This window comes from Humulus lupulus, chromosome 2 (assembly GCF_963169125.1).
Source record: "Humulus lupulus chromosome 2, drHumLupu1.1, whole genome shotgun sequence".
NCBI classification, from domain to species: domain Eukaryota; kingdom Viridiplantae; phylum Streptophyta; class Magnoliopsida; order Rosales; family Cannabaceae; genus Humulus; species Humulus lupulus.
The window spans coordinates 290951823-290975325 of NC_084794.1; the positions used below are offsets into that span (position 1 = coordinate 290951823).

The 23503-nt window shown below is 33.2% G+C and overlaps 2 protein-coding genes across 5 annotated transcripts; both read left to right on the top strand.

Annotated features, from left to right (window-relative positions):
* Positions 1 to 4948: 4948 nt before the first annotated feature.
* Positions 4949 to 19106, top strand: LOC133819756 (purple acid phosphatase 23-like). Of its 2 annotated transcripts, XM_062253088.1 has the most exons (9): positions 4949 to 5369; positions 5464 to 5655; positions 6055 to 6391; positions 6830 to 7047; positions 7186 to 7376; positions 7556 to 7837; positions 8116 to 8238; positions 13978 to 14031; positions 14135 to 14380. In XM_062253088.1, the coding sequence occupies exons 1-9, from the start codon at positions 5114 to 5116 to the stop codon at positions 14207 to 14209; spliced, it is 1728 nt and encodes a 575-aa protein (XP_062109072.1). In that variant the 5' UTR covers positions 4949 to 5113; the 3' UTR covers positions 14210 to 14380. The 2 variants fall into 2 exon arrangements, with proteins under 2 accessions (XP_062109072.1, XP_062109073.1); XM_062253089.1 differs by lacking the exons at positions 13978 to 14031; positions 14135 to 14380 and adding an exon at positions 18983 to 19106 and having other exon boundaries at positions 4951 to 5369.
* On the top strand, positions 18993 to 23503 carry LOC133819755 (G-type lectin S-receptor-like serine/threonine-protein kinase At4g27290). 3 transcript variants are annotated; one of them, XM_062253087.1, is made up of 8 exons: positions 18993 to 19107; positions 19260 to 20515; positions 20622 to 20741; positions 21274 to 21419; positions 21505 to 21715; positions 21820 to 22057; positions 22135 to 22285; positions 22978 to 23503. In XM_062253087.1, exons 1-8 carry the CDS (start codon positions 19085 to 19087, stop codon positions 23287 to 23289), a joined length of 2457 nt encoding a protein of 818 aa, XP_062109071.1. In that variant the 5' UTR covers positions 18993 to 19084; the 3' UTR covers positions 23290 to 23503. The 3 variants fall into 3 exon arrangements, 2 of the variants coding, with proteins under 2 accessions (XP_062109071.1, XP_062109070.1); XR_009886449.1 differs by lacking the exon at positions 18993 to 19107 and having other exon boundaries at positions 19208 to 20515; positions 22220 to 22285; positions 22978 to 23050; XM_062253086.1 differs by lacking the exon at positions 18993 to 19107 and having other exon boundaries at positions 19208 to 20515.

A 23503-nucleotide genomic window follows, 5' to 3' on the forward strand; every position in this document is an offset into this window, starting at 1 on the left:
CGGCCACTGGCCTCTGTCCCCCAGGCCGCGACCAGGGAAAGACAGTGGCCGTGGCCACAACCTTTTTTCAGCCAAAAATGTGATTTTTCCAAAAAGTCCAAAATCATTTCCCACATGATTTTGTAACCTCCAAACACCTATTAGGAGTTAAAAACATGTCTTCAACAGTCATATATCATCATGACTTTGTGAAATTCAATCTCAAATGTGTAACATATAATATACACATTATTGGGTAATATTTGGGAGTTACAAATTTGTAACTGATTTTGTAACTCCAAAATATGTCACATTTGGGCACACACATATGTCCAATTTTGTGACTCTCAATAATATGTTACAAGGTGTGACAAATCACATTTTGTCACATTATTTAATCTAATATTATATTATATGAAATAATATAACAGAATGTACATGTCCTGCCAGTCTTTAGGAACCCTTAAACCTAGGACGCTCTGATACCAAGTTGTAACACCCTGGATAGCCAAGACCGTTACACTGTGTGTTTATAAAGGTGCAAGACTTGCTAATCAAGTCATTTAACTCGAAATGTGTTACTGAAACTATAGTTGAACTAAGGTTAAAAGATTTTAGTCTCAAAAGCTTCATTTCTTAAAAACAAACATTTTCTTTACATGGGATCCCAAAAGTAGTAAAGTTAAAAGACAGTCTACAAAATTTTAGGATTGAAATACAGTCATTAGCCACTCTATGGCAAAACAGACATATAAGCTTTTCTCGTCCTGTAATACTCCTCGGCCGTGGCGGCCGATCAGCTGACTATGTATATTCAGCCTCGAAGCTCTCCATCTCAGGACTGGTCCAACTTGCCCTTGCGTTTACCTGCACCACGTAGCACCCGTGAGCCAATGCCCAGCAAGAAAATACCATAATAGAGCATAATCATTAAGCAAACAACTAGATAACTCACACAGTATAAATATGTACTCAACAGTCAAAATATTCATGTTATTCAAGTATTCAACATACCAAGTACATCATTTCATATCAATAATCAATTCACATATGATAACCAGGGTTAACACCCTTAGGCCGCACCCTCTATTTATCCCACTGACTCCGACCCGCTTAAACCGAGCTCAGTGAATATTAAGTTGTCCTCAGCTACCAGTGGCCGAGCTGCGCCCTGTGCGCAAGTATTATTTACGGCACCCTCAGGCCGTTTATCACATGTCCCATGGCATAATACCATATATGACATCATGTAAATATAGGGAACTCTTAGTCCCATCACAAACACATAACCGGGTGCAGTTTTCTTACCTTTAGTTTTCGCTAGCTTTGTTCAATTTGATCCTTAAGCACGATCCCATCTGAGCCTTAGTGTACACCTAGTCACAGCCATAGATCAGAATCATCACCAAACCTCAAATCCAAAACCTAGCATCGGGACCAATCCCGAGCCCTCGGGAAGCCCTAATTCCACCAAACGGGGTAGTGGAATCAAACCCCGAGCCCCCGGGCAAAACCCTTAGAAATAACCCAAAAACCCCTCTCTGGTAACAGGGTAGTGCTATAGCGCCCTAAGGAGAGCGCTATAGCGCTACAAGCGGAGCCGAAAGGCTCTGGAACTTCAGGGCCTAGCACTGTAGGGCCCAATGACTAGCGCTACAACGCTAGTCTTAGCACATCCTAGTAGAGTTTTTCCTCCTTCGAATTTCCTCGAGCCAAACCTTTCTAAAACTCAACCAAACTCCAACCAAACTTCAAAACAAGCCTCCCAACATCCTCAACTCATCCAAAACAACCTAACCACAAACAATTCAATTACATGCACCCCAAAACACAAAATTCACCATGACTGAACCTAGAGCTCAAAATCTCAGCAAAACCACAGAAATCACAAAGCCTGAAGCTAGAGTTTCTTACCTTTGATGGATGAGCTCAGCCTAGGTTGTCTTCCACACTTGATTAGCCTTCACCTCCTCAAACGTTTAGGTTTAATTCCCTAGAATTCCCACAGAACTCTGCTTAGAAAACCAATTCAGCACCAATACCAAGAACTGAATATTAACCTCAAAATCTTACCTCAAATGATTAACAACCTCAGCTGATTTCCCCAACCTAATCAAGATCCCAAGGACACAGTCTTAGCGTAAAGCTCCTCTGGATTTTAGCCCCAAATTTCTAGAAAAAATCGATGAAGAAGACCTAAACCGTTCATGAGAATTGCCCTGCTTTTCCCTTCTTTCCTTTTCCTTCTCTTCTTTATTTTCTTTATTTCCTTTAGACTTCCAACACTTTCTACACAATCCACTAAGGCATAAAGCCAAAACAACACTTAACTCTTATCCCTTATAAGCCAAATGACCATAATACCTTCCCATTAAATTTAAGCTCTTAATCCTTCCAACGGCATTCTGGTCATTTGTTTCCAATTCCCGCTAATTCCTCGAGTGTCTCTAATATTTACCGTTTTCTTCCCGACACCTAACTAATCACCAATTATATTCCTCAATATCAAAATAGACCCCAATATATTCTCTAAATTCCCCGAAATACCCCCAGGCTCGCCCTGAGCCGGGTATAAATCCCCGCCGTAATTTTTTCGCTAAACCGCTCACTAAGATCGCCTCGAGTCACAAATTACAAATATATCCACATAATAATGTGGTCTCAACAATTTATTACAATTGCTTACATTTATGCCCTCAATGGGCTAAAATTACGAATATGCCCTTCTAACCTAATCAGGGCCTACATGCATACTAATACACATAGTCATGCACCACAGATATTCAAATAATCATATAACATGCTTTTAATCATTAAATCACATATAATCCAGTTATGCTCTCCCGACACACTAATCAAGGCCCTTAAGCCTTATTAGTAAATTTGGGTCATTACAAGTCTAGTCCAATGTAACAAAATACGTCAGATCTTATCTACTTGGTCAATGTCCTAGATAGGACATCACATCAAATGTGTAAGTAGATATTATCGTAGATTATCGAATCAGTAAAAATCAAGTGCACTGATTTAATCTTAGGACAAAATACTTTTGAACATATAATTACAATTATAATCCACTGTAACCAAGTTGCTATAATTGTAACTATACATATGTTTAGAATTTTATAAACGTTTGTATTTATAATAATTAATCATGTAATAAAACATGTAAACAACGCAATTTGATTGAACAAAATAATTTCTGCTACTTTATTGATAATGAATTAATTACATAAGAAATGTGGTTTTATAAAAGTATAAAACCCAATAATATAAACATAAATGAGCTTAATAACTGCAGTGAGGTGCAAAACAAAAGATGAAAGTAGCTTAAAATATAATGAACTTCATCAATCAATTGTCAAATATAATAAAATGATAATTTTTATAAATATGATGATAGTTTAACAGGTATTATTATATATATATAGCAAAATTAGACTAGTACAACATTTCATAGGGAAATATTGTAATTTATAATTATAACAGAGTATTTAAATGATAATATATATGTTTTCATGAAGTGTTTTATGTCCTCAATTTTGGTTTATACAAATTTACATCTTTTCATTGTTATATTGGGGATTCTTCTTTAACTTTCTAGGTTGATTGGGACAAGATTTGTTTGGGACAAGATTTGTGTTAGTAAAAGTTTTAAGAAATATTATTATTTAAATTGAAAACCTAAAACTGATTCTAATTTTATTGTGTATATATTATTGTTATTGGGGCTGAAATATAATTAAGTATGAATGTGGGAGAAATCATAGCAATTGTCAGCAAAAATAGAGGAAAAGGCCTTTGAGAGAGTCATATTCATGTCTACTTCAATGATCAATTTTGGCATTTTCTGAGTAAAAATGCAAATATCTTCTTCTGAATGTTATGGCTGTATTGAAGTAATTAATGTTTGAAAATGTTCTGCTCCTATAGTATGCTTACTCTAACCATATTCCATATTTTAGAATCAATTCCATTTTTCTTTAGAAAAACTCTTATTTTGTTACTCTTTGCTATACCATATGATTTATTGTAAAAATATTTACTTTATAGCCAATCAATACTTAGATCTTTGCTTCCAAAATACTTCTTTCTTAGCTAAAAAGTTTATCAAGTGTTTAAAGATGTTATTTTATTTTAATTTATAAAAGATTTTTAAATTCTAAAATTATCAATTTTTTTATATATAATAAATAGACCAATGTTATATTTTGTAGAGAAAGTTTTCTTTAATTGTTTTGTTAATAAAATAGTTTTAATTAATTTTTTATATTTTAAAATCAATTAATAATGATTTTTTAAATAATAAGGTGGACTAATAATAATGTGACAACTGTCACGTAATCACTAATCAGCGCTAACCGGTGGCAACTAGATCACTATTTTCTTAACATTGGAGAATTTTATGTAAGACAAAATGGGTATAAAATATTTAGAGTAATGATATATGCACCCAAAATATACACTCAAACATTATACAATGTGACAGTTTAGCCTAGCTAATTACATTTATTAAAATTGTGACTCACTGTTTTAAAAAACAATGACACATCACTGTGTGTAATATTTGGATGCATATTTTGAGTACACATATCATTACTCATATATTTAACTGTAAATAAATACTCCTAATTTAAATAATAAATAATGTCATTAATTTTATACAACAAAAAATAATATATATCAAAATTCACTTTTTCTTATTCCCTTGTCATTTGCATACATGTTTAATCATTAGATTCAGTTAATATTAATTACCTATTGCATTTTTTTTGTTGTTACAATATTATCAGTTAGACATAAATAAGATTGAACTTGGTTCATGTTTGTATAAAACAATGTTAACCTGTACTGTCTTTGTCGATATGTTGAGTATCATGAAGCACATTACTAAGCTATATATCCTTAAAACATTTCGACAATTCATCATATTCTACCACCAAAGTCCAAACGTAGCTTTCTTTAGCTGACAACAAATCTCATCAAACTAAAGTTATATGGTGGCATATTCCGTTTTCATTACAAAGATACCAAAACAAGTCCGGATTTTTATGAGCTTTTCCACAACTGGGTTTAATTCATCTTTAGCAAATCAAATCATAAACATATCAAGAGAGTTCATCAGAAGAAACCCATGAAGGACTCCACTTTATGGATTCACCTAAGCATCGTTTTGATGGTAACAATGGTGACTAAAGCCCATATTCCCACCACTTTAGAAGGCCCATTTGAGCCCGTTACTCAACGGTTTGATTCATCACTTCGGAGGGGTAGTGATGATTTGCCCATGGATCATCCCAGGTTGAAGAAAAATGTCACCACAAATTTCCCAGAACAGATTGCTATCGCATTGTCTTCTCCAACTTCCATGTGGGTTTCTTGGGTTACTGGTACTACTTCTCATCTCTTGTCTTGCCATTTTTTTGTTGTTGGTTTGTGTAGTTTAGCTAATTTGGTGAACTGGGTTTGTTTGAATTGGTTCAGGGGATGCACAGATTGGTTTGAATGTGACACCTATTGATCCTTCGTTGGTTGCCAGTGAAGTGTGGTATGGCAAAAGAAGTGGCAAGTATACAAATGTACAGAAAGGGGTTTCCACTGTTTACAGTCAATTGTATCCATTTGAAGGACTACTAAATTATACCTCTGGGATCATTCACCATGTCAAACTTGAGGGTATGTGTGTGTGTGTGTATAATTATGGTAGCTAGTTCACTACATTCTTCAAAAAAGGAGTTTTTTTTTCATGGTTAATAATAATCAAGATATAGTAAGTTCTGCTTGCTGATCATTCAAACTCTTGTAAGCACTCACAAGTTCTTATCTATCTAATTTACTAGGAATGAAAATTTGTTCTTCTAAATTATTTCACTTGATGATATGTATTGTATTTGTATATGATATTTAGAACAGTGACACTGAGAGAAATTTGTATGCATATGAAAAAGAATAGTGTCATGTGATAAATTACAAATTAGTCAGAGCATGTGACTTGTTTATTAGATTATTTGAACACCTAAGAGATGAGTAGTGAAAGAAAAGAGAAAAGTGGGGACTTATCTTTCTCTGGTGTAGGTCTTGAACCGGGAACCAAATATTTTTACAAGTGTGGGGATAGCTCTTTTCCAGCTTTGAGTGAAGAGCACATGTTTGAAACTTTACCAAAGCCTAGCTCAGATGCATATCCTCACCGGATAGCTGTTGTTGGAGATTTGGGACTGACCAGCAATACTACCACAACCATTGATCATTTGGTTCAAAACAATCCCTCAATGATCTTAATGGTGGGAGACCTTAGTTATGCCAATCAGTATCGTACAACTGGCGGCAAAGGAGCACCATGCTTCTCATGTGCATTTCCAGACGCACCTATTCGAGAGACATATCAACCCCGCTGGGATGGGTGGGGAAGGTAACCTTGCTAGGAACTCCAATTAAGTGAAATAGATTAAAAACTGAGAATGGTGATTTATGAACCTTGATCAAATTTTCTACTTTTAAGGATTTTGTTTTCATTTTCCTTTGATGCATTTTATAGATGAAGTTAAATGTTGATAAAGAAATATTTCTTGTTACTTAGCAGTAAGAATGACAGATTTATCCTTTGATGTGGGGTGGGGGCATTTATTCTGATGTTTAGAGGGTAATATGTTGATATGCTCATTACAGTTAATCAAGGGAAGATTCCCTTATAAATACGTAAAGAGACTACCAAAGTCACTAGCAATATATGTCAAAGCAGTAGGAACTTAAGGTGAATGATAAAAACGAGTGTAAGAATTGTGATTGTCTATCTAACTTGTATCAAAACTGGATTTTTACGAGCAACATTGATGTAATGAAATTTCAGGTTCATGGAGCCTTTAATTTCAAGAATTCCTATGATGGTCATCGAAGGAAACCATGAGATTGAACCTCAAGTTTCTGGAATCACTTTCAAGTCATATCAAACTAGATTTGCAGTCCCCTCAGAAGAGAGTGGCTCTAAAAGCAACTTTTACTACTCTTTCGATGCTGGAGGAGTACATTTTGTCATGTTAGGAGCATATGTTGACTACAATGCCACTGGTAACTTATATACTCTCCTTTTATTTATTCATGGATCATTTTGGAAACCAAAATCTTTGATGTTAACAGTTTTAGCTTTGTTGTTATCAGCACTATAGAAAGTTGCAACTAGTGTTTACCATTTAATGTTTGTTTCAGGTGCTCAGTATGCTTGGTTAAAGAAAGATCTAGATAACGTGGATCGGTCTGTGACCCCATGGCTGGTAGCCGCATGGCATCCACCTTGGTACAACAGTTATGCTTCTCACTATCAGGAGTTTGATTGCATGAGGCAGGAAATGGAAGAACTTCTATATCAGTATAGCGTCGATATAGTTTTCTCGGGTCATGTAAGCTGAAGCTTATTCTGTTTTCTCCAACTTACATACCATATCAGCATATGGTTTTATTATAATCCTATTTTTTAGGTGCCTATGTGTCTGTGTGGCCTTCAGGAATTTGGGATATTCATTTCCTTCAAAATTGTACTCCGATTTGGATGAATTAGTAACCTGCTGTTTCTTTTCAGGTGCATGCTTATGAGAGAATGAACAGAGTTTTTAACTATACTTTGGATCCATGTGGCCCTGTTTACATAACTGTTGGAGATGGTGGAAACATTGAGAAAGTTGATGTTGACTATGCTGATGACCCCGGGAAATGTCCATCAGCAAGCGATAATGTACCGGAATTTGGAGGTGTATGTCACTTGAACTTTACTTCAGGTCCAGCCAAAGGCAAGTTCTGTTGGGACAAACAGCCGGAATGGAGTGCTTTCAGAGAGAGCAGCTTTGGTCATGGAATACTTGAGGTACATTCTAAGCTTCTTTTGAACCAGTGGTGATTTGTATTAGCTAATCCTTCATAATCAGAAATAAGTTCTCATGTTCTCAAATTAGATTTGAAAAAACTTTCAGTTAATCAAAGTCCTTCAAGCACTCCACATGATCATATGGTTAAGCTTCACAAATCACTATCTATATATTTAATAATGCCAAGTTGAAACAAATCATGAAAAACTAAACTTTGTTATTGAATATCTGAATCAGTCATCTTCTCTTCATTGAAATTTTTTACTGGTTTGTGCAGGTAGTAAATTCTACATATGCATTATGGACTTGGCATAGAAATCAAGATATATATAAGGAAAACAGTCGTGGTGATCAAATATACATTGTTCGACAGCCTGAATTGTGCTCTAAATCATCAAGAGTAAGTTATTAGTTTTGACACTGACCCTTTTGAATAACAAGATCTTACTATATTGATGAAATGGTGAGGAAAAAATCTTTCTTGCTATATTTCTATTCACTGATATATTTGTACAACCTAGGACTAGAGGTATATATAGGAAATACAGAAATAATTACATTAAATACAGAAATAGGAACCGATTCCTATTCCTAGGAATCCCAAAAATCAAACATTAATACCCTATTTTCTTCTAACTATCAATACTCCCCCTCAAGCTGGACTATAGATATTGATGAGTCTAAGCATGTTTACAAGAAAATCAAATGTTTGTTCAGATAGTCCCTTTGTGAGAATATCAGCAAGCTATTGATTAGTATGCACATATCTAATGCTTATAACTCCTCTGTCAATTTTTTCTTTGATGAAGTGACGGTCAACTTCCACGTGTTTGGTTCTGTCATGATGTATAGGGTTATGTGCAATGCTGATAGTAGATTGGTTATCACAGTAGAGCTGAATAGGGGCTTCATATTTAATCTTCAATTCTTCTAGTAGACGTTTGATCCATATAGCTTCACATACTCCATGAGCCATGGCTCTATACTCTGCTTCTGTACTGCTTCTTGCAACCACAGTTTGCTTTTTACTTCGCCATGTGGTTACATCCCCCCATACCATTGTGCAATATCCAGATGTAGACTTTCTATCATCAATTGAACCAGCCCAGTCTGCATCTGTGAACACTCCAACCTTTCTCTCAGTTGTCTTCCTGAAAAAAAGACCCTTTCCTGGAGTTTGCTTGAGATATCTCAGAATTCGATACACTGCATTGAGATGTCCTTGACACGGATCATGCATGTATTGACTGACTAGACTCACTGCAAAAGCAATGTCGGGTCTAGTATGTGAGAGGTAGATGAGTTTTCCTACCAGCTGTTGGTACTTCCCCTTGTCAACTGGACTTCCTTCAAACATTTTCTTTTTGTCTCCGAGCTAAATTGGAGTTTTGCTGGGTCTGCTTCCGAGCATTCCTGTCTCCTTTAGAAGATCTAGAGTGTATTTTCTCTGGGACACGGAAATACCTTTTTTACTTCTAGCAAATTCCATACCCAGAAAATATTTGAGAGCATCGAGATCTTTGACTTCGAACTCCTTTGCCAACATTTCTTTGATTGAGTTTATCTCCTCAATGTGATTACCAGTGATAATTATGTCATCAACATATACGATTAGTACCGCAATTTTTCCACTTCCTAAGTGCTTGACAAAGAGAGTGTGATCAGTCTGGCCTTGTATGTATCCAAGCCCTTTGACAACTTTCAGGAAACGATTGAACCATGCTCGGGGAGATTGTTTCAAGCCGTAGAGAGATTTGTTCAGTTTGCAAATTGTGGTTGTCTTGAGAGATTCTTCAAATTCCGGAGGCTGACTCATATACACTTCTTCTTCAAGTTCCCCATTCAAGAACGCATTCTTTACATCAAGCTGATGTAATTCCCAATCCATGTTAACCGCTAGTGAGAGTAGAACTCTGATAGTGTTGAGTTTGGCAACTGGAGCGAATGTTTCCGTGTAGTCCATTCCATAGGTTTGAGTAAATCCCTTGGCAACTAACCGAGCTTTGTACCTCTCAATAGATCTATTTGCATTGAATTTGACGGTGAACACCCATTTGCACCCTATTACCTTCTTGTCTGGTGGTAACTATACTAATTTCCACGTTCCATTATGTTTAAGTGCTCTTATTTCTTCAAGCACTGCTGCTTTCCACTGAGGAGAATCAAGAGCTTCTTCGGTATTCCTGGGAATCACAACATTTGATAGATTCGAGGTGAAAGCTTTAAATGGAGATGACAATTTTGAGTAAGAAATGAACTTTGAAATGGGGTGTTGGGTACATGATCTGGTTCCTTTCCTTAATGCAATAGGATTATCTAGATCTAACTGTTTGTTAGATGGGAGAATACCTGGATCTTTTGAGGGAAGCAGTTCCATCACCGGATTGGGCGTTTGACTGTGCTGAGGATTCATAACTTGTTTATTTCTCCCGGAATACACCCGAATCTCTTTCTGTACATTTTGGTCTTGAGGATGTCCTTCTGGTTCAGTGTTTTTAGGAGAGGTTGGTGGATTTTCTTGTTCAGGAGGGAGAGTCTGGATATCTGGTTCAGAAGAAAGTGGAGTGGAAGAGGTAAATGGAAAAAGAGTTGTTAAGGGTAATTCTAACCCCCACAACCACTGAGCTTCTTGCTGGTGATGGTTGGACTCCCCTTGAAGCGATGTGGGAGTGAAGTAAGGAATATCCTCAAAAAATGTGACGTCACATGAGATGAATGTTTTTTTGGTGATGGGACAATAACACCGCTAACCTTTTTGGGTAGGAGAGTAACCCAAAAACACAGTCTTGATGGCTCTAGGATCAAATTTACTCCGATGGTGGGAGTGAACATGCACAAAAGCAGTGCAACCAAATACTTTAACAGGTAGAGTATTTGTAGAGATGTGAGGATGTAGAGATTGAAGAACAGAATATGGTGTTTTGAACTGAAGGGGTCGACTAGGGAGGCGATTAATGAGATAAGCAGCAGTAAGGATAGCGTCGCCCCAAAGATGTTTAGGGACATGCATAGTGAACATAAGAGCACAAGCTACTTCTAAGAGATGGCGATTTTTGCGTTCAGCAACTCCATTCTGTTGCGGAGTATCAACACACGAGCTTTGATGGACAATTCCATTTTTGAGAAGATAGGGACCAAGAGTGGTATTGAAATATTCAGTACCATTGTCGGTACGAAGTATTCTTATAGATGTTTGGTACTGTGTTTGGATCATTTGATGAAAGTTCTGAAAAATTTGGCATGTTTCAGACTTACTTTTAAGAAAATAGACCCAAGTGAGATGTGTGTGATCATCAATAAAAGAGATAAACCATCGCTTACCATGAGAAGTATTGACCTTGGAAGGTCCCCATATGCCACTATGAATCAGAGAGAGTGGGTTAGAAGGTGTATATATTTTGTGAAGGAACGAAATTCGTGTGTGCTTGGCAAATTGACAAATATCACAATGAAAATCAGTAATATTCTTATTTACAAAAAACGATGGGAATAAGTGTTTTAAATATAAAAAACTTGGATGCCCAAGTCGACAATGCCATAACATAATTGTTTTTGAAGCAGAGTTTGAAACAAATGATGAACTTGAACAAGAATTAGAAATAGAACTTGAACCCAAACGTAGTAGAGAAGAGAGCTCGTTAACTGGATGTTGCCTTTCAAAGAAATAAAGTCTGTTACGAACCCTAGCACTGCCAATCATCCTCCCCGATGATAGATCCTGAAATTGACAAGAATTTGACATGAATTTAGCGAAGCAATGATTATCACTGGTTAATTTTTGGACAGAGATTAAATTGCATTTCAAAGAAGGAACATAAAGTACTGATTTAAGAATGAGGTCAACAGATAATTTAATAGTGCCTATTCCAACAATAGGAGAATGGGTGCCGTTTGCAATTGTGACACTAGATTTAGTAGAACATGGAGAATAAGTATCAAACAAATGTGGTAAACCTGTCATGTGATCAGTGGCGCCCGAATCGATGATCCATGGTGTGTTGGAAGTGGAAGAAAAATTACCAGAGTGTGCAACAGAGGCACTATGAGTCTCAGGACCGGAACTGGGTTTTATGGATGATTAACCCAAAAGAGTGTATAGGTGGGCAAGTTGCTCCTTACTGAATGAAGGGGTACCAGCACTATTCTGATCATTGGTACTCTCAGTTTGAGTTTGATAGGCCTTTCTTTCATTTTGGCGGCGAGGGGTCCAATTGGGTGGTTTACCATGGATAACCCAACAAGTAGATCGAGTATGACCGTGACGTTGGCAGTGGTCACACCAAGGCCGATCACCCTTACGATTAGGTCGAGGGTCAGGAGTGGATCTGCCATGTGGTGGAGGGCCAGATTTTGATACGAGAGCTGAGCTTTCAATGGGTTGCAGGTCAGGAGTAGCGAGCATGACATGACGACGTGCTTCTTCACGTCTAACCTCAAAGAAGGCTTCTTCAGTGTCAGGAAATGGGGCACGACCCACCAGACGACCTCTAACTTCATCAAGATTACTGTTTAACCCCGTAAGAAATTCAAAAACTCGTTCTTTCTCTAACTGCTGCCGCTGGATTGTAGTGCAGTGAGCACATAGTGGTGTGGTATCCAGATACAAATCGAGCTCCTGCCACAAGTCTTGTAAGTCGGAAAAATATTGGGTAACAGTTTGATTACCTTGCTTGATTTCTTTAAGCTTGGTACGAATTTCGAAAATCTGAGAGGCGTTACCAAGGTCAGAATACATTTTTCGGGCAGCGTCCCACACCTCCTTAACAGTCTTAAAGAACAGATATCTGCGGCTGATTTTTGAGTCCATTGAATTAATTAACCATGCAAGTACAATAGAATTTTCAGCTTGCCATACCTTGTATGTAGGATCATTGAAAAGAGGTGCAGGGAGATCACCAGTAATGTATCCTAGTTTACCACGACCACAAATGACAAGTTTGACATATTGGGCCCATTGTAAATAATTTTTGCCATCAAGTTTATGGGCTGTAATATTAAGTGAACCACTATCAAGGTTATAAAGAGAGCCCATAGACCCACTGGGCTGAGTGTGGGCTGAGTTGGGGTTAGGGTTACCTTCATTGGGCTGGGTTGAGTGAGGCCCAATATTTTGAGAGGTAACTTCCTCACTATTCGACATCACAGAGAGATTGGCTGTTGTGAGGGAGAGAGCCGAGAGTGGAGCGACTGAGGGCTACGAGGGCCGACTGAAGCGCCGTCGGACTGGACTGCTGCCGGATTGGACTGGCCGAGACGCTGGAGATGATGCCGGAGAGGAGCGACTGGAGGTTGAGCACCGGAGCAGGTGCCAAATGGCTTCGCCGGAGGCCTGGAGTGTCGCCGGACTAGTTTGCAACTGGAAGGAGGGACGACCACCGGAAAAAATGGAGGAAAACTGAGGGGGGACAGAATCGAGCCTTATGGCTCTGATACCATGATGAAATGGTGAGGAAAAAATCTTTCTTGCTATATTTCTATTCACTGATATATTTGTACAACCTAGGAATATAGGTATATATATGAATCCCAAAGATCAAACATTAATACCCTATTTTCTTCCAACTGTCCACATATATATATGACACCATTTTTCATAAATGTCACTAGCAATTGGATACTGTTACAAAAGAATTTATCTAGGACCAGCAAAGTCTTGTTTTGGTTCTTAAAGACCATAATTTTTTTTGGTCCTCAAACTTGTTCTTCTTTAATCTTTTTATTTTCTTCTTTTTTCATAACAATGTTAATTTATTTTTACAAGTGAACTTCTGATTCTTTATTGAGTTTCAATTATAAGAAGAAGAAATGAATACACGTAATGCCTTTTTGGGGTGAACAATATAATGAAAATCATAACTATATGAAATTATAACATAAAAGTTTTAGAAGCCTAAAAGAACAAAATGACATTTTTAAAAACTTAGGGATTGTAGTGAGTTGGTCTTGATAGATTAGGGACTAATAGAATAATTAATTTAATTATTTAGTATTAGAAAACAAAATATAACATTTCATTTAGCTAGTTTAAGGACTAAAAAGTTCTGCAGACCAACAATATAGTTAAACTTCTGATCAGAAATATAGATAAAATCTCTGCATGTCCATTGATTTCTTACTTGAAGTTGTTCAATTGGAACAGCCCCCATTGACTAACTCATTACCTACATTGTCTGTGAATTGCTGTCATTCTCTGGTGAGCTCCCTCACTTTTCTTCTCTTTTTGAAATGTTTTATGTATTGGTAAAGAAGCCTTGCTAATTTTAAACCTTTATTTTTTTGTTTTTGTTTTTTCATAGTGGATTTCTCTCCTTGCCATTCTTAGTATTCATATTTCTCATGCCCTCGTTATGGAAAATCTATTTTCCTTTTGAGTGTTGTTATTTGACATCTTATAGTTGGTTAGCGATAACCCGTAATACTTATTAAATCTAAATGTGCGGGATCCGATATTGGATTGCACCAATAACAGTATTTAATTGAGACGGAATAAAAAAAAAATTCATCTTTAAATTCTTTCTGCAGACTTAAAACTTGAAAATTATTATTTATGTATGCACATAAAACTAATTTTCCAATAGTTTAATTTTTTTCTTTAATAAATTTTCCAATACAAATTAAGAAGAATATAATTCTTATATTTTTGCACATTGATGGTATAAAAGTCATATTTTTTAAAATTTCCCTATAATATATCTAATAAAATTCATTAACCATTTATTAGCATTACTCGTATAATAATAATCGGAAAAATACATTCAAAATAAGCTTAAAAATGTAAAGCCATTTTAATTGCAAATGGAAAATTTATTTTGTGCTATTTAAATGTGAAGAAGTCTCACACTATAATCGATTAATTCATGAGCTTTTAGGTAGGGGCATTAATTTTCTCCCTACTGCAGGGGCGCTTTTTATTTTCGATCCTTGAAGAAATTATAATCCAATTTGTTTTGTATGATACCTTACATAAAAGTTATAGTAAGCATCTCGTCAATTTTCAAGAAATTCTGAATAATTTGCAGTGCCAAAATTAGAGTTCAAACTTCAAATAGTCTGTTTTCCACGCGTAAAAAAAAAATCAGGCACACGTGCAACTAACTGTTTGAACTTTGATTTCGGCACCGTAAATTATTCAAAAAATTTTGAAAATTAACGAAAAAGCCTGTTATAACTATAATATACGTCATCATATAAAAAAGATATAATTTCTCCAAGTGTCGAAAATAAAAGTCCATATTACTAGAAAACTCATTTTTGTAGTAGTGAACGAAAAAGACAGTCAACACAAACCATTAATATTAATAATAATAATGACAATAATTGCAAAAACCATTATTAATATTAAAAATAATATTGGTGTTGTTTGGTAACATTTAAAAAAATAGTTTTTTATTTAATTAATTAAAATTTTGAAAATTAAACATAAAATGTGTTTGGTAACTCTATTTTTATTTATTATTTTTTTAAATTTTAATTAAAATTTATTAAATTTTGAAAATAGAATTTTTTCACTTTCAAAATTTTTTTAAACAGTTTTCAATTTTTCCTTTCTTTTTTTTCTTCTCTTCTTCAAATCAACACCTTATAGTGTTAAATAAAAAATAAAAATAAAAGTTATCAAACACATTTATTATTATTTTTTTTAAAACAAAAAACAAAAATAGTTACCAAACATATTTTTATTTTTTAAAAATTAAAAAAAACAAAAATAAAATTATATTTATATTTTTGTGTTTAAAAAATTCAAAAACAAATATTTTATCAAACGGGCTCATTGTTTCTCATATCACTAAAAGACGATTTAGAAACCTTACTTTTGACTTAAATAATAATTACAATTTAAACCCAACAGGTTGATTTTGCTAATAATAATAATAATAATAATAATTATTATTATTATTATTATAATTATGCATTAATTTATTTTGTATTATATATTATCTATTTTGTATTTGTTTTTTTTTTAGTTTCTTTTAGGTTCTTTATATTCTTTAAATACCAAGCATTGAATGATTCTTGTATTTGTTTTATTTTCTACACAAAGATTATGGTGTTTTTATTGTTTGAACTTTGACTATTATTTGCTTCATGGAGTTATTTTCTTCATGATTTGAACAATGATACTGATAGATAGTTGGTGATAAAGGTTATTGTAAACCGTTGGAGTCTACTAACTGAGAAGAATGAAATATTAATTAGTGTATATGATTTTCAATGATGAAGTTCTATAAAAAAAAATTATTTCATTTATTATATTATAAAATAGTGTAGTATTGTTTTTGTCACAGTAAAATCTAATACATGCAATAATGAAAAAAAAATTAGTGCCTAGGTTTAGACACTATTTGAGTGAGAGTTCTTTGTATAGTATTAAAATCTTTGCATATATATAATTTTTAATTATTGTAAAACACGGGGCAAAACCTAGCTATATTTACTAATTATAAAATAATGGTATAATTTGTTAATATAGAACTTTCGCACCATAATATACGTATTAATAAGACTTCTCAATAATTATTACTTATGAATAGTTACCATAAATCACTAAACAAATTTTGGATGAAGAATGATTATAATGATGATAAAAATAAATCTATATATATATATAAAATCAATAATTTTGATTTTTTTAGATTAATTAGACAATAAATATTAGTTGGAAAGATAATGGTCACATTAATTCCAAAATAAATTTTTTTCTCATAGAATGGATTAAAAGAATGAATCAAAAATGAAGAATGAATATTAAATAAGATTCTTTTTATTTTTTGTTAATTAATAAATATGTCACCGCCATGTTATTAGGCAGTCTTTCCAAAAGTTTAAAAAAATTAAAATTTATTTTTAGAAATATTAATAAATAATTATAAATATGAATCATTAATCTTAATCCAATAATTAATAGTATCTATTAAGATTATCTCATACCTATTATTATAATAATTAATTGCTGGGAATTTATTGACTTTAGCCATCATCATCATGACTTGGAACATATTATTATTGCCAATATATTTGGTGGCAACAGTGTCATTTTTCAGCTAAAGTTGATAATTAACAATGAAACAAAGTCCACAATGGTTACGCTATTCACCAATTACTTGGAAACACCTTATTAAATCCAACCCATTAACAAAATTTTCAAAGTTCTAATAACCCTCCAAAGAAAAAGTCTAATTACGGGCACGGCAGTTAGATGATTTCATTAATGTTAGTCAAAATGGGTGACAACTGAGATGCGGCCCTTTATAGTTATACAATTCTATATAATAAAATAATAGAAAAAAATCTAACCTTAATTCTCTATTTATGATAATTTAATTAGAGAGTGTTTCAAATTAAATGAAGGGTTTATATATTTTTGGACCCTGTGTTTTTTCTCATTATTTGTTTAGACTATATTTTAATAAATTATTTTTTGGACCTTATGTTTTGTAAAATAGTTAAAATAGAACCCTAAACTCAATTTTGATGAAGAAAAAATTGAATATAACAACACAGTTTTTAAGCAGAATGATTTTATTTTTGTTCTGAATTATTAGTTTGGTAAATTATTTGTGATTTTAGTTGAGAAAACATTGACTAAAATCGGGTTTAGGGTTCTATTTTAACAATTTTACAAAATATAGGGTCCAAAAATTAATTTGTCCAAACACAGGGTCCAAACAGGTAATGAGAAAAAATACAAGGTCCAAAAAGGTATAAACCCTTCATTTAATTTACAAACTAGAACAAACATAAACTTAACCAAAAATAAATAAATTAAAATATGATATTTTATGATAATTATAATAATTAAATCATATTTATTTAAAAATAATAAAGACAAACATATTATTTTTTTTATCTTATAAATTTGTGTGATAGTTTATTTTTTATCAAGTGATTGGAGTTTTTTTCTACATAAAATTCATCAAAAGATATTGCGAGATATATTAGAAACTAAAAATAGTTGATGCATATATACTACTATCTACACTATTACTTTTTCTATTATTATTTTATTTATATTATTAATTTCTTTTTAAATATTATTTTATTTATGTAAATATCTTTTCTATATAATAAGTGTGTAGATAACGGAAATTTTTTGTTTTAACGGTTTTTTATTTTTTTAATGTTAACTTTAACGGAATATTCTTATATTTAACATAATATTCTTATATTTCATATTAGTTTGTAAACTCTTAAACTTAAATAAAATAAAATAAATAATTAAAAAAATTAAAATATGATATTTTTGAGATATTTTACAATGATAATAATTTAAAAATAATAAATAATTAAACAAATTAAAATATAATATTTTTCAGATATTTTACAATGATAATTATTTTAAAATAATAAATAGTTAAACAAACTAAAATATGATATTTTTGAGATATTTTAGCATGATAGTTATTTAAAAATAATAAAATCATACGTTTTATAACTTAAATAAAATTTAATTAAACTTTAACTCACTCATTACAATAATATCATATTAAACATATAATATAGTTTACTCTGCATTAGATACAAATTGTTTTTTTATATATAAAAAAACTAGCAAGAAAGTTAAATTTAAAATCGACGAATAATATTTAATATTATATTAAATATATAATATATAATTTTTTGTTGTTGCTCCAAATTAAAAAATGAGAACAAACATAAACTTAAATAAAAATAAATAAATTATTTAATTAAAATAGCATATTTATTTCAAAATTTATATGACATTAATATAAATTTAATAAAAATAATTAACAAATTTTATAAATAAAACTAAGCAAATATAGATAGATGTTTGTATTGTTCAGTATCATATTATATATATAAATTATTTATATATACTAAAAAAAAATTATAATTGATTCAATTATATATACATATATTTTAAAAAAAAATCAACTAATTTTTATTAAAATTATTATTAATGTCAACAGCTAAGCAACTTTCTAGCCCGCAAATAAAAATTTAAAAACACATGGTATTCATTTGCGAATTTTTTTCAAACACCAAAGTATGAACTCGCATAGAGACGCCACTCAAAAGTCAAAACTCGAGCGAGAGTTTTCTCAAAGGATATCATTACATCAACAACAAAAAGAAAATTTTAAAGCATCAATTTTGAAAAACTAAATCTTGGTAAACAATTAAAGTGAAGGATATACATACATAGAGGAACGAGGAGACAGCGGTGGTCGCCGCCGAGTCGGCAAGCAACAGTCAGAGACTCGAAGATCGGGAGAGACTCAGACCACATGCAAGAGGAAAAAACAACAAGGTTTGAGAGAGAGATTAAACTTTTCTTTCCATTGCTGTGTTTCACACGTTATATCATCACAAAGCTTACTCAAAAGGCTCTGTTGCTAATCATTATGAACTCGAAATAATAATGGGGTTCACTTCTTTTCTCTTTATCTTTGTTGTTTTTAGAGTTTTTCTGTTTAGAACAACTTTAGCTGTAACTGATAGGCTTGGACCGTTGCAATTTCTGAGAGATGGCACAACTTTGGTTTCAAGTGAAGGAACTTTTGAACTGGGATTCTTTACCCCAGGCAGTTCAAAGAACCGTTACCTGGGAATTTGGTATCGAAACATCCCCGGTTCAACTGTGGTTTGGGTTGCAAACCGGTGTAAACCGATCAACGATTCCTCTGGATCGTTGACAATAAACAACACCGGAAATCTTGAGCTTTTGGGACAGAATAAGAGTGTGGTTTGGTCTACAAGCTCGTTGAAACAAGCCCGGGAACCATTGGCTCAACTCTTGGATAATGGTAACTTTGTTCTGAGAGATGAGAAAGATGAGAATACAGAGAACTATTTGTGGCAAAGTTTTGATTACCCTGGTGATACATTCTTGTCTGGAATGAAATTTGGATGGGACTTGAAGAGAGGTCTTAATAGGCGGTGGTCATCATGGAAAAGTTTGAATGATCCCTGTTATGGAGATTTCACTTATGGGATTGAATACGATTCACAACACCGTACGTACCCTGAACCAATACTTTGGAAAGGATCTGCAAAATTTTATCGAACTGGGCCATGGAATGGCCTGCGTTACAGTGGTTGTCCTGAGTTGAGACCAAACCCGCTTTACGATTACAAGTTTGTTTACAGTGATGATGAAGTTTACTACTCTTACACCCTCAAGAATAAGTCTGTGATCACAAGAGTTGTCATCAACCAAACGGCAAGTGCTCGTCAGCGTTTGACATGGATTGAAATTGAGAAAATTTGGAAGCCTTACTTTTCAGGCCCTAGAGACCAGTGTGACAACTATGGCCAATGTGGGGCAAATGCGGAGTGTATAATGACAGAGAGTCCAATATGTCGATGTTTAAAAGGTTTTAAGCCTAAGTCTCTACAGGATTGGAATTCGATGGACTGGTCTGAAGGGTGTGTAAGAAGTAGTCCACTGAGTTGCCATGATCAAGGGAAAGATGGCTTTTTGAAATTTTCTGGTTGGAAATTGCCGGATGCTCAACATACATGGGTGAACAAGAGTATGAATCTACGGGAATGTAGGGCTAAATGCCTCAGCAACTGTTCCTGCACGGCTTATACAAACTCAGATATCAGAGGAGAAGGCAGTGGCTGCGTCGTCTGGTTTGGAGATCTTTATGATATTAGACAATTTCCTTCCGGCGGACAAGATCTATTTGTTCGAATGTCAGCTTCAGAAATAGGTAGAGATTACAGGTTGAAAATTTTGGTTCCATATCAAGTTCAAATGCTTTTCCTTCTATTTTAATTCATTAATATTTGCTTTACTTGCTCCAAAAATTTATTTAGGAAAAGCAAGAGCTGATCTTAAGGTGAAGAGAACAGTGATAATTATAGCTATTCTGATTGGATTAGCTTGTGGGATGATTTTAATTGGCTTTTACATTTGCAAGTGGAGAACATTTTATGGTAACAGTCTCTACCCTTACTTCATTCATATATTAATGTAATATAATATTTTAGCTAAGTAATATTTTGACCTTGCAAATCCAAGAAGTATATGGTCTATAAAGAAATTGACAAGTTTTTATTCTAACAAAGTAACAATTGTCATTGAGGGTTAGCGAACATTCATGGCATAACATTAAATTTCATTTGAAACCGAACAGAACTTACAGAAAATACTGATTTTGAAGACACGTACAATATAGATATTTTTATGCATACCTGGAAATTTTGAACAGAACTTGTGAATATATTTTATAATCGACCATAAGATATGGTTTGTGTGAATTGGATGGGAATTTTTTAACATGCACATACATAGCATTTTTCTTGATACTTGTATTCTATCTCTTAAAGTGAGAAAAAGAATCTTTTGTGTAATAATTGTATCAGCTGTTTTGCTTGCTTTCATGCCGACCTTTTGTTCACAAACAAAACTTGCATCTTTTCATTTCATTGGTTGATTTCTACTTCTATATGTTCAAAAAAATTACAGAGAGAAATGTTATTATAAGTGGAAATAAAGGCCAAGAAGAAGACTTGGATCTCCCATTGTTCGACCTACAAAAAATTAGTACTGCCACTAGTAACTTTTCAGAGGACAATAAGCTTGGACAAGGTGGTTTTGGACCTGTATATAGAGTGAGCTTCCCAATAACCTATTTGCGAAAAATCTTTTAATTTTAATGTCGAGAGAAGCTTAAAATAGGAAAATGTGATATTTTAGGGTGTGCTGGAGGGAGGGCAAGAAATTGCTGTGAAGAGACTATCAATGTGGTCTGGACAAGGAGTCGATGAGTTCAAAAATGAAGTTAAACTAATTGCCAAGCTTCAACATCGAAATCTAGTCAAAATAGTTGGTTGTTGCATTCATGACGACGAGAAACTATTGATTTATGAGTATATGCCCAACAAAAGCCTTGACTATTTCATTTTTGGTTAGAATCTTTTTACCTTACCCCTTCGTAGTACATCTTATGTTCTATATTATTTACCAACATATTATTATTATTATTATTTAATTTGGAAGCAACACTTGCAGATCAAAGTCAAGGAAGACAATTAAAATGGCCTAAGCGCTTTCAAATTACATGTGGAATTGCTAAGGGCCTTTTGTATCTCCATCATGATTCTAGGTTGAGGATTATACATCGAGATCTTAAAGCTAGTAACGTGTTACTTGATAAAGAGATGGATCCAAAAATTTCAGACTTTGGCTTGGCTAGAAGTTTTGGGGGAGACCAACTAGAAGGAAATACAAAGAAAGTAGTTGGAACTTAGTAAGTCATCACTTTTAAAACCCTTGTAGTTATTTCAATATAAATTTTTATTAAATAAAAGTGTTTTTTGAATGTAGTGGTTATATGGCACCAGAATATGCTTTTGGTGGCTTATTCTCAATAAAATCTGACGTATTTAGCTTTGGCATATTGATGTTGGAGATCATAAGCGGAAAGAAAAGTAGAGGCTTTTATTACAAAAACAATGGCACAACCCTCATTGGATATGTAAGTGTAATTATGAAAAAAAAATCATCTATTGATATATATAGGGGTATTTGCGGCATAAATACCCAATATTTTACACTTGTTACAAATAAATACTTAATATTTTATTTTGACGGCAAAAATATCCAATGTTTAATATATGTTGAAGACAAATACCTAATTTTTTTTTGCGGCAAAAATACCCAAAGTTGCTAAAACATTGCTTTTATCAGTACCTCCTCTATTGAAGTTGTTGCATGTTGACTCACCAGATATATATCACTCCATAATTTTTGTATTTTGTCCTCAAAATATGAATTTTTAAAATTTGAATTAATTTAAAATGTCTTTTTAATTCATTTTTCTAATTTAAAATATTTTTTATAAAAAAAATATTATGAAATTGACCGATTGCAGAGAAACAAATATCTGTTTAGTCAACATGTTTAACAACTCTAACAGATGAGGTACTTATAGAAGCAATGCTTTAGTAACTATAAGTATTTTTGTCGCAAAGAAAAAAAATTAAGTATTTATCTTTAACATATATTGAATCGTAAAAAAAAAGATTAGGTATTTAAATATAACAAGTGTGAAACATTGAGTATTTATGTTGCAAATACCCCTATATACACATATATCTTATGATTTGGATAAATATGTCACAATAAAGTAACATTTTGTTCTTTTTCTTTCACTAATATATTTGTTAGGCATGGACTTTGATGAAGGAAGGCAATGCAGTTGAATTTATTGACAAGTGCTTAAAGGATTCATACGATAGCATGAAAGAAATATTGCGTTGTATTCACATTGGTCTCTTATGTGTGCAACAAAGCCCTATTGATAGGCCTAATATGTCATCTGTTGTTATGATGTTGTGTGGTGGTGAGAGTGTTCTGCCTCAGCCCAAACCACCAGGCTATTTCGCCCATACCGATTTGTGGGAAAATCATTCCTCCTCTAGTAAGCTTCTACCATCTTGCACATTTGATATAAACATAACAGATGTAGAAGCGCGATAAGATCGGACATAGCATACAAGAGAATGTAAAAAATTATTGCAATTATTTTTTTTGGTTCAAAATTGTAATGTCCATTGTTATTATCATTCTCTGTAGTATATAAATAAATCTATAGCCAAAATTCAAACCTAGATGAATGATTCTTCTTAGATTCCTATAATCAACTAATGAAAACACAATAAAAGTGATTATTGGACTTGTTCTTGATGAATAA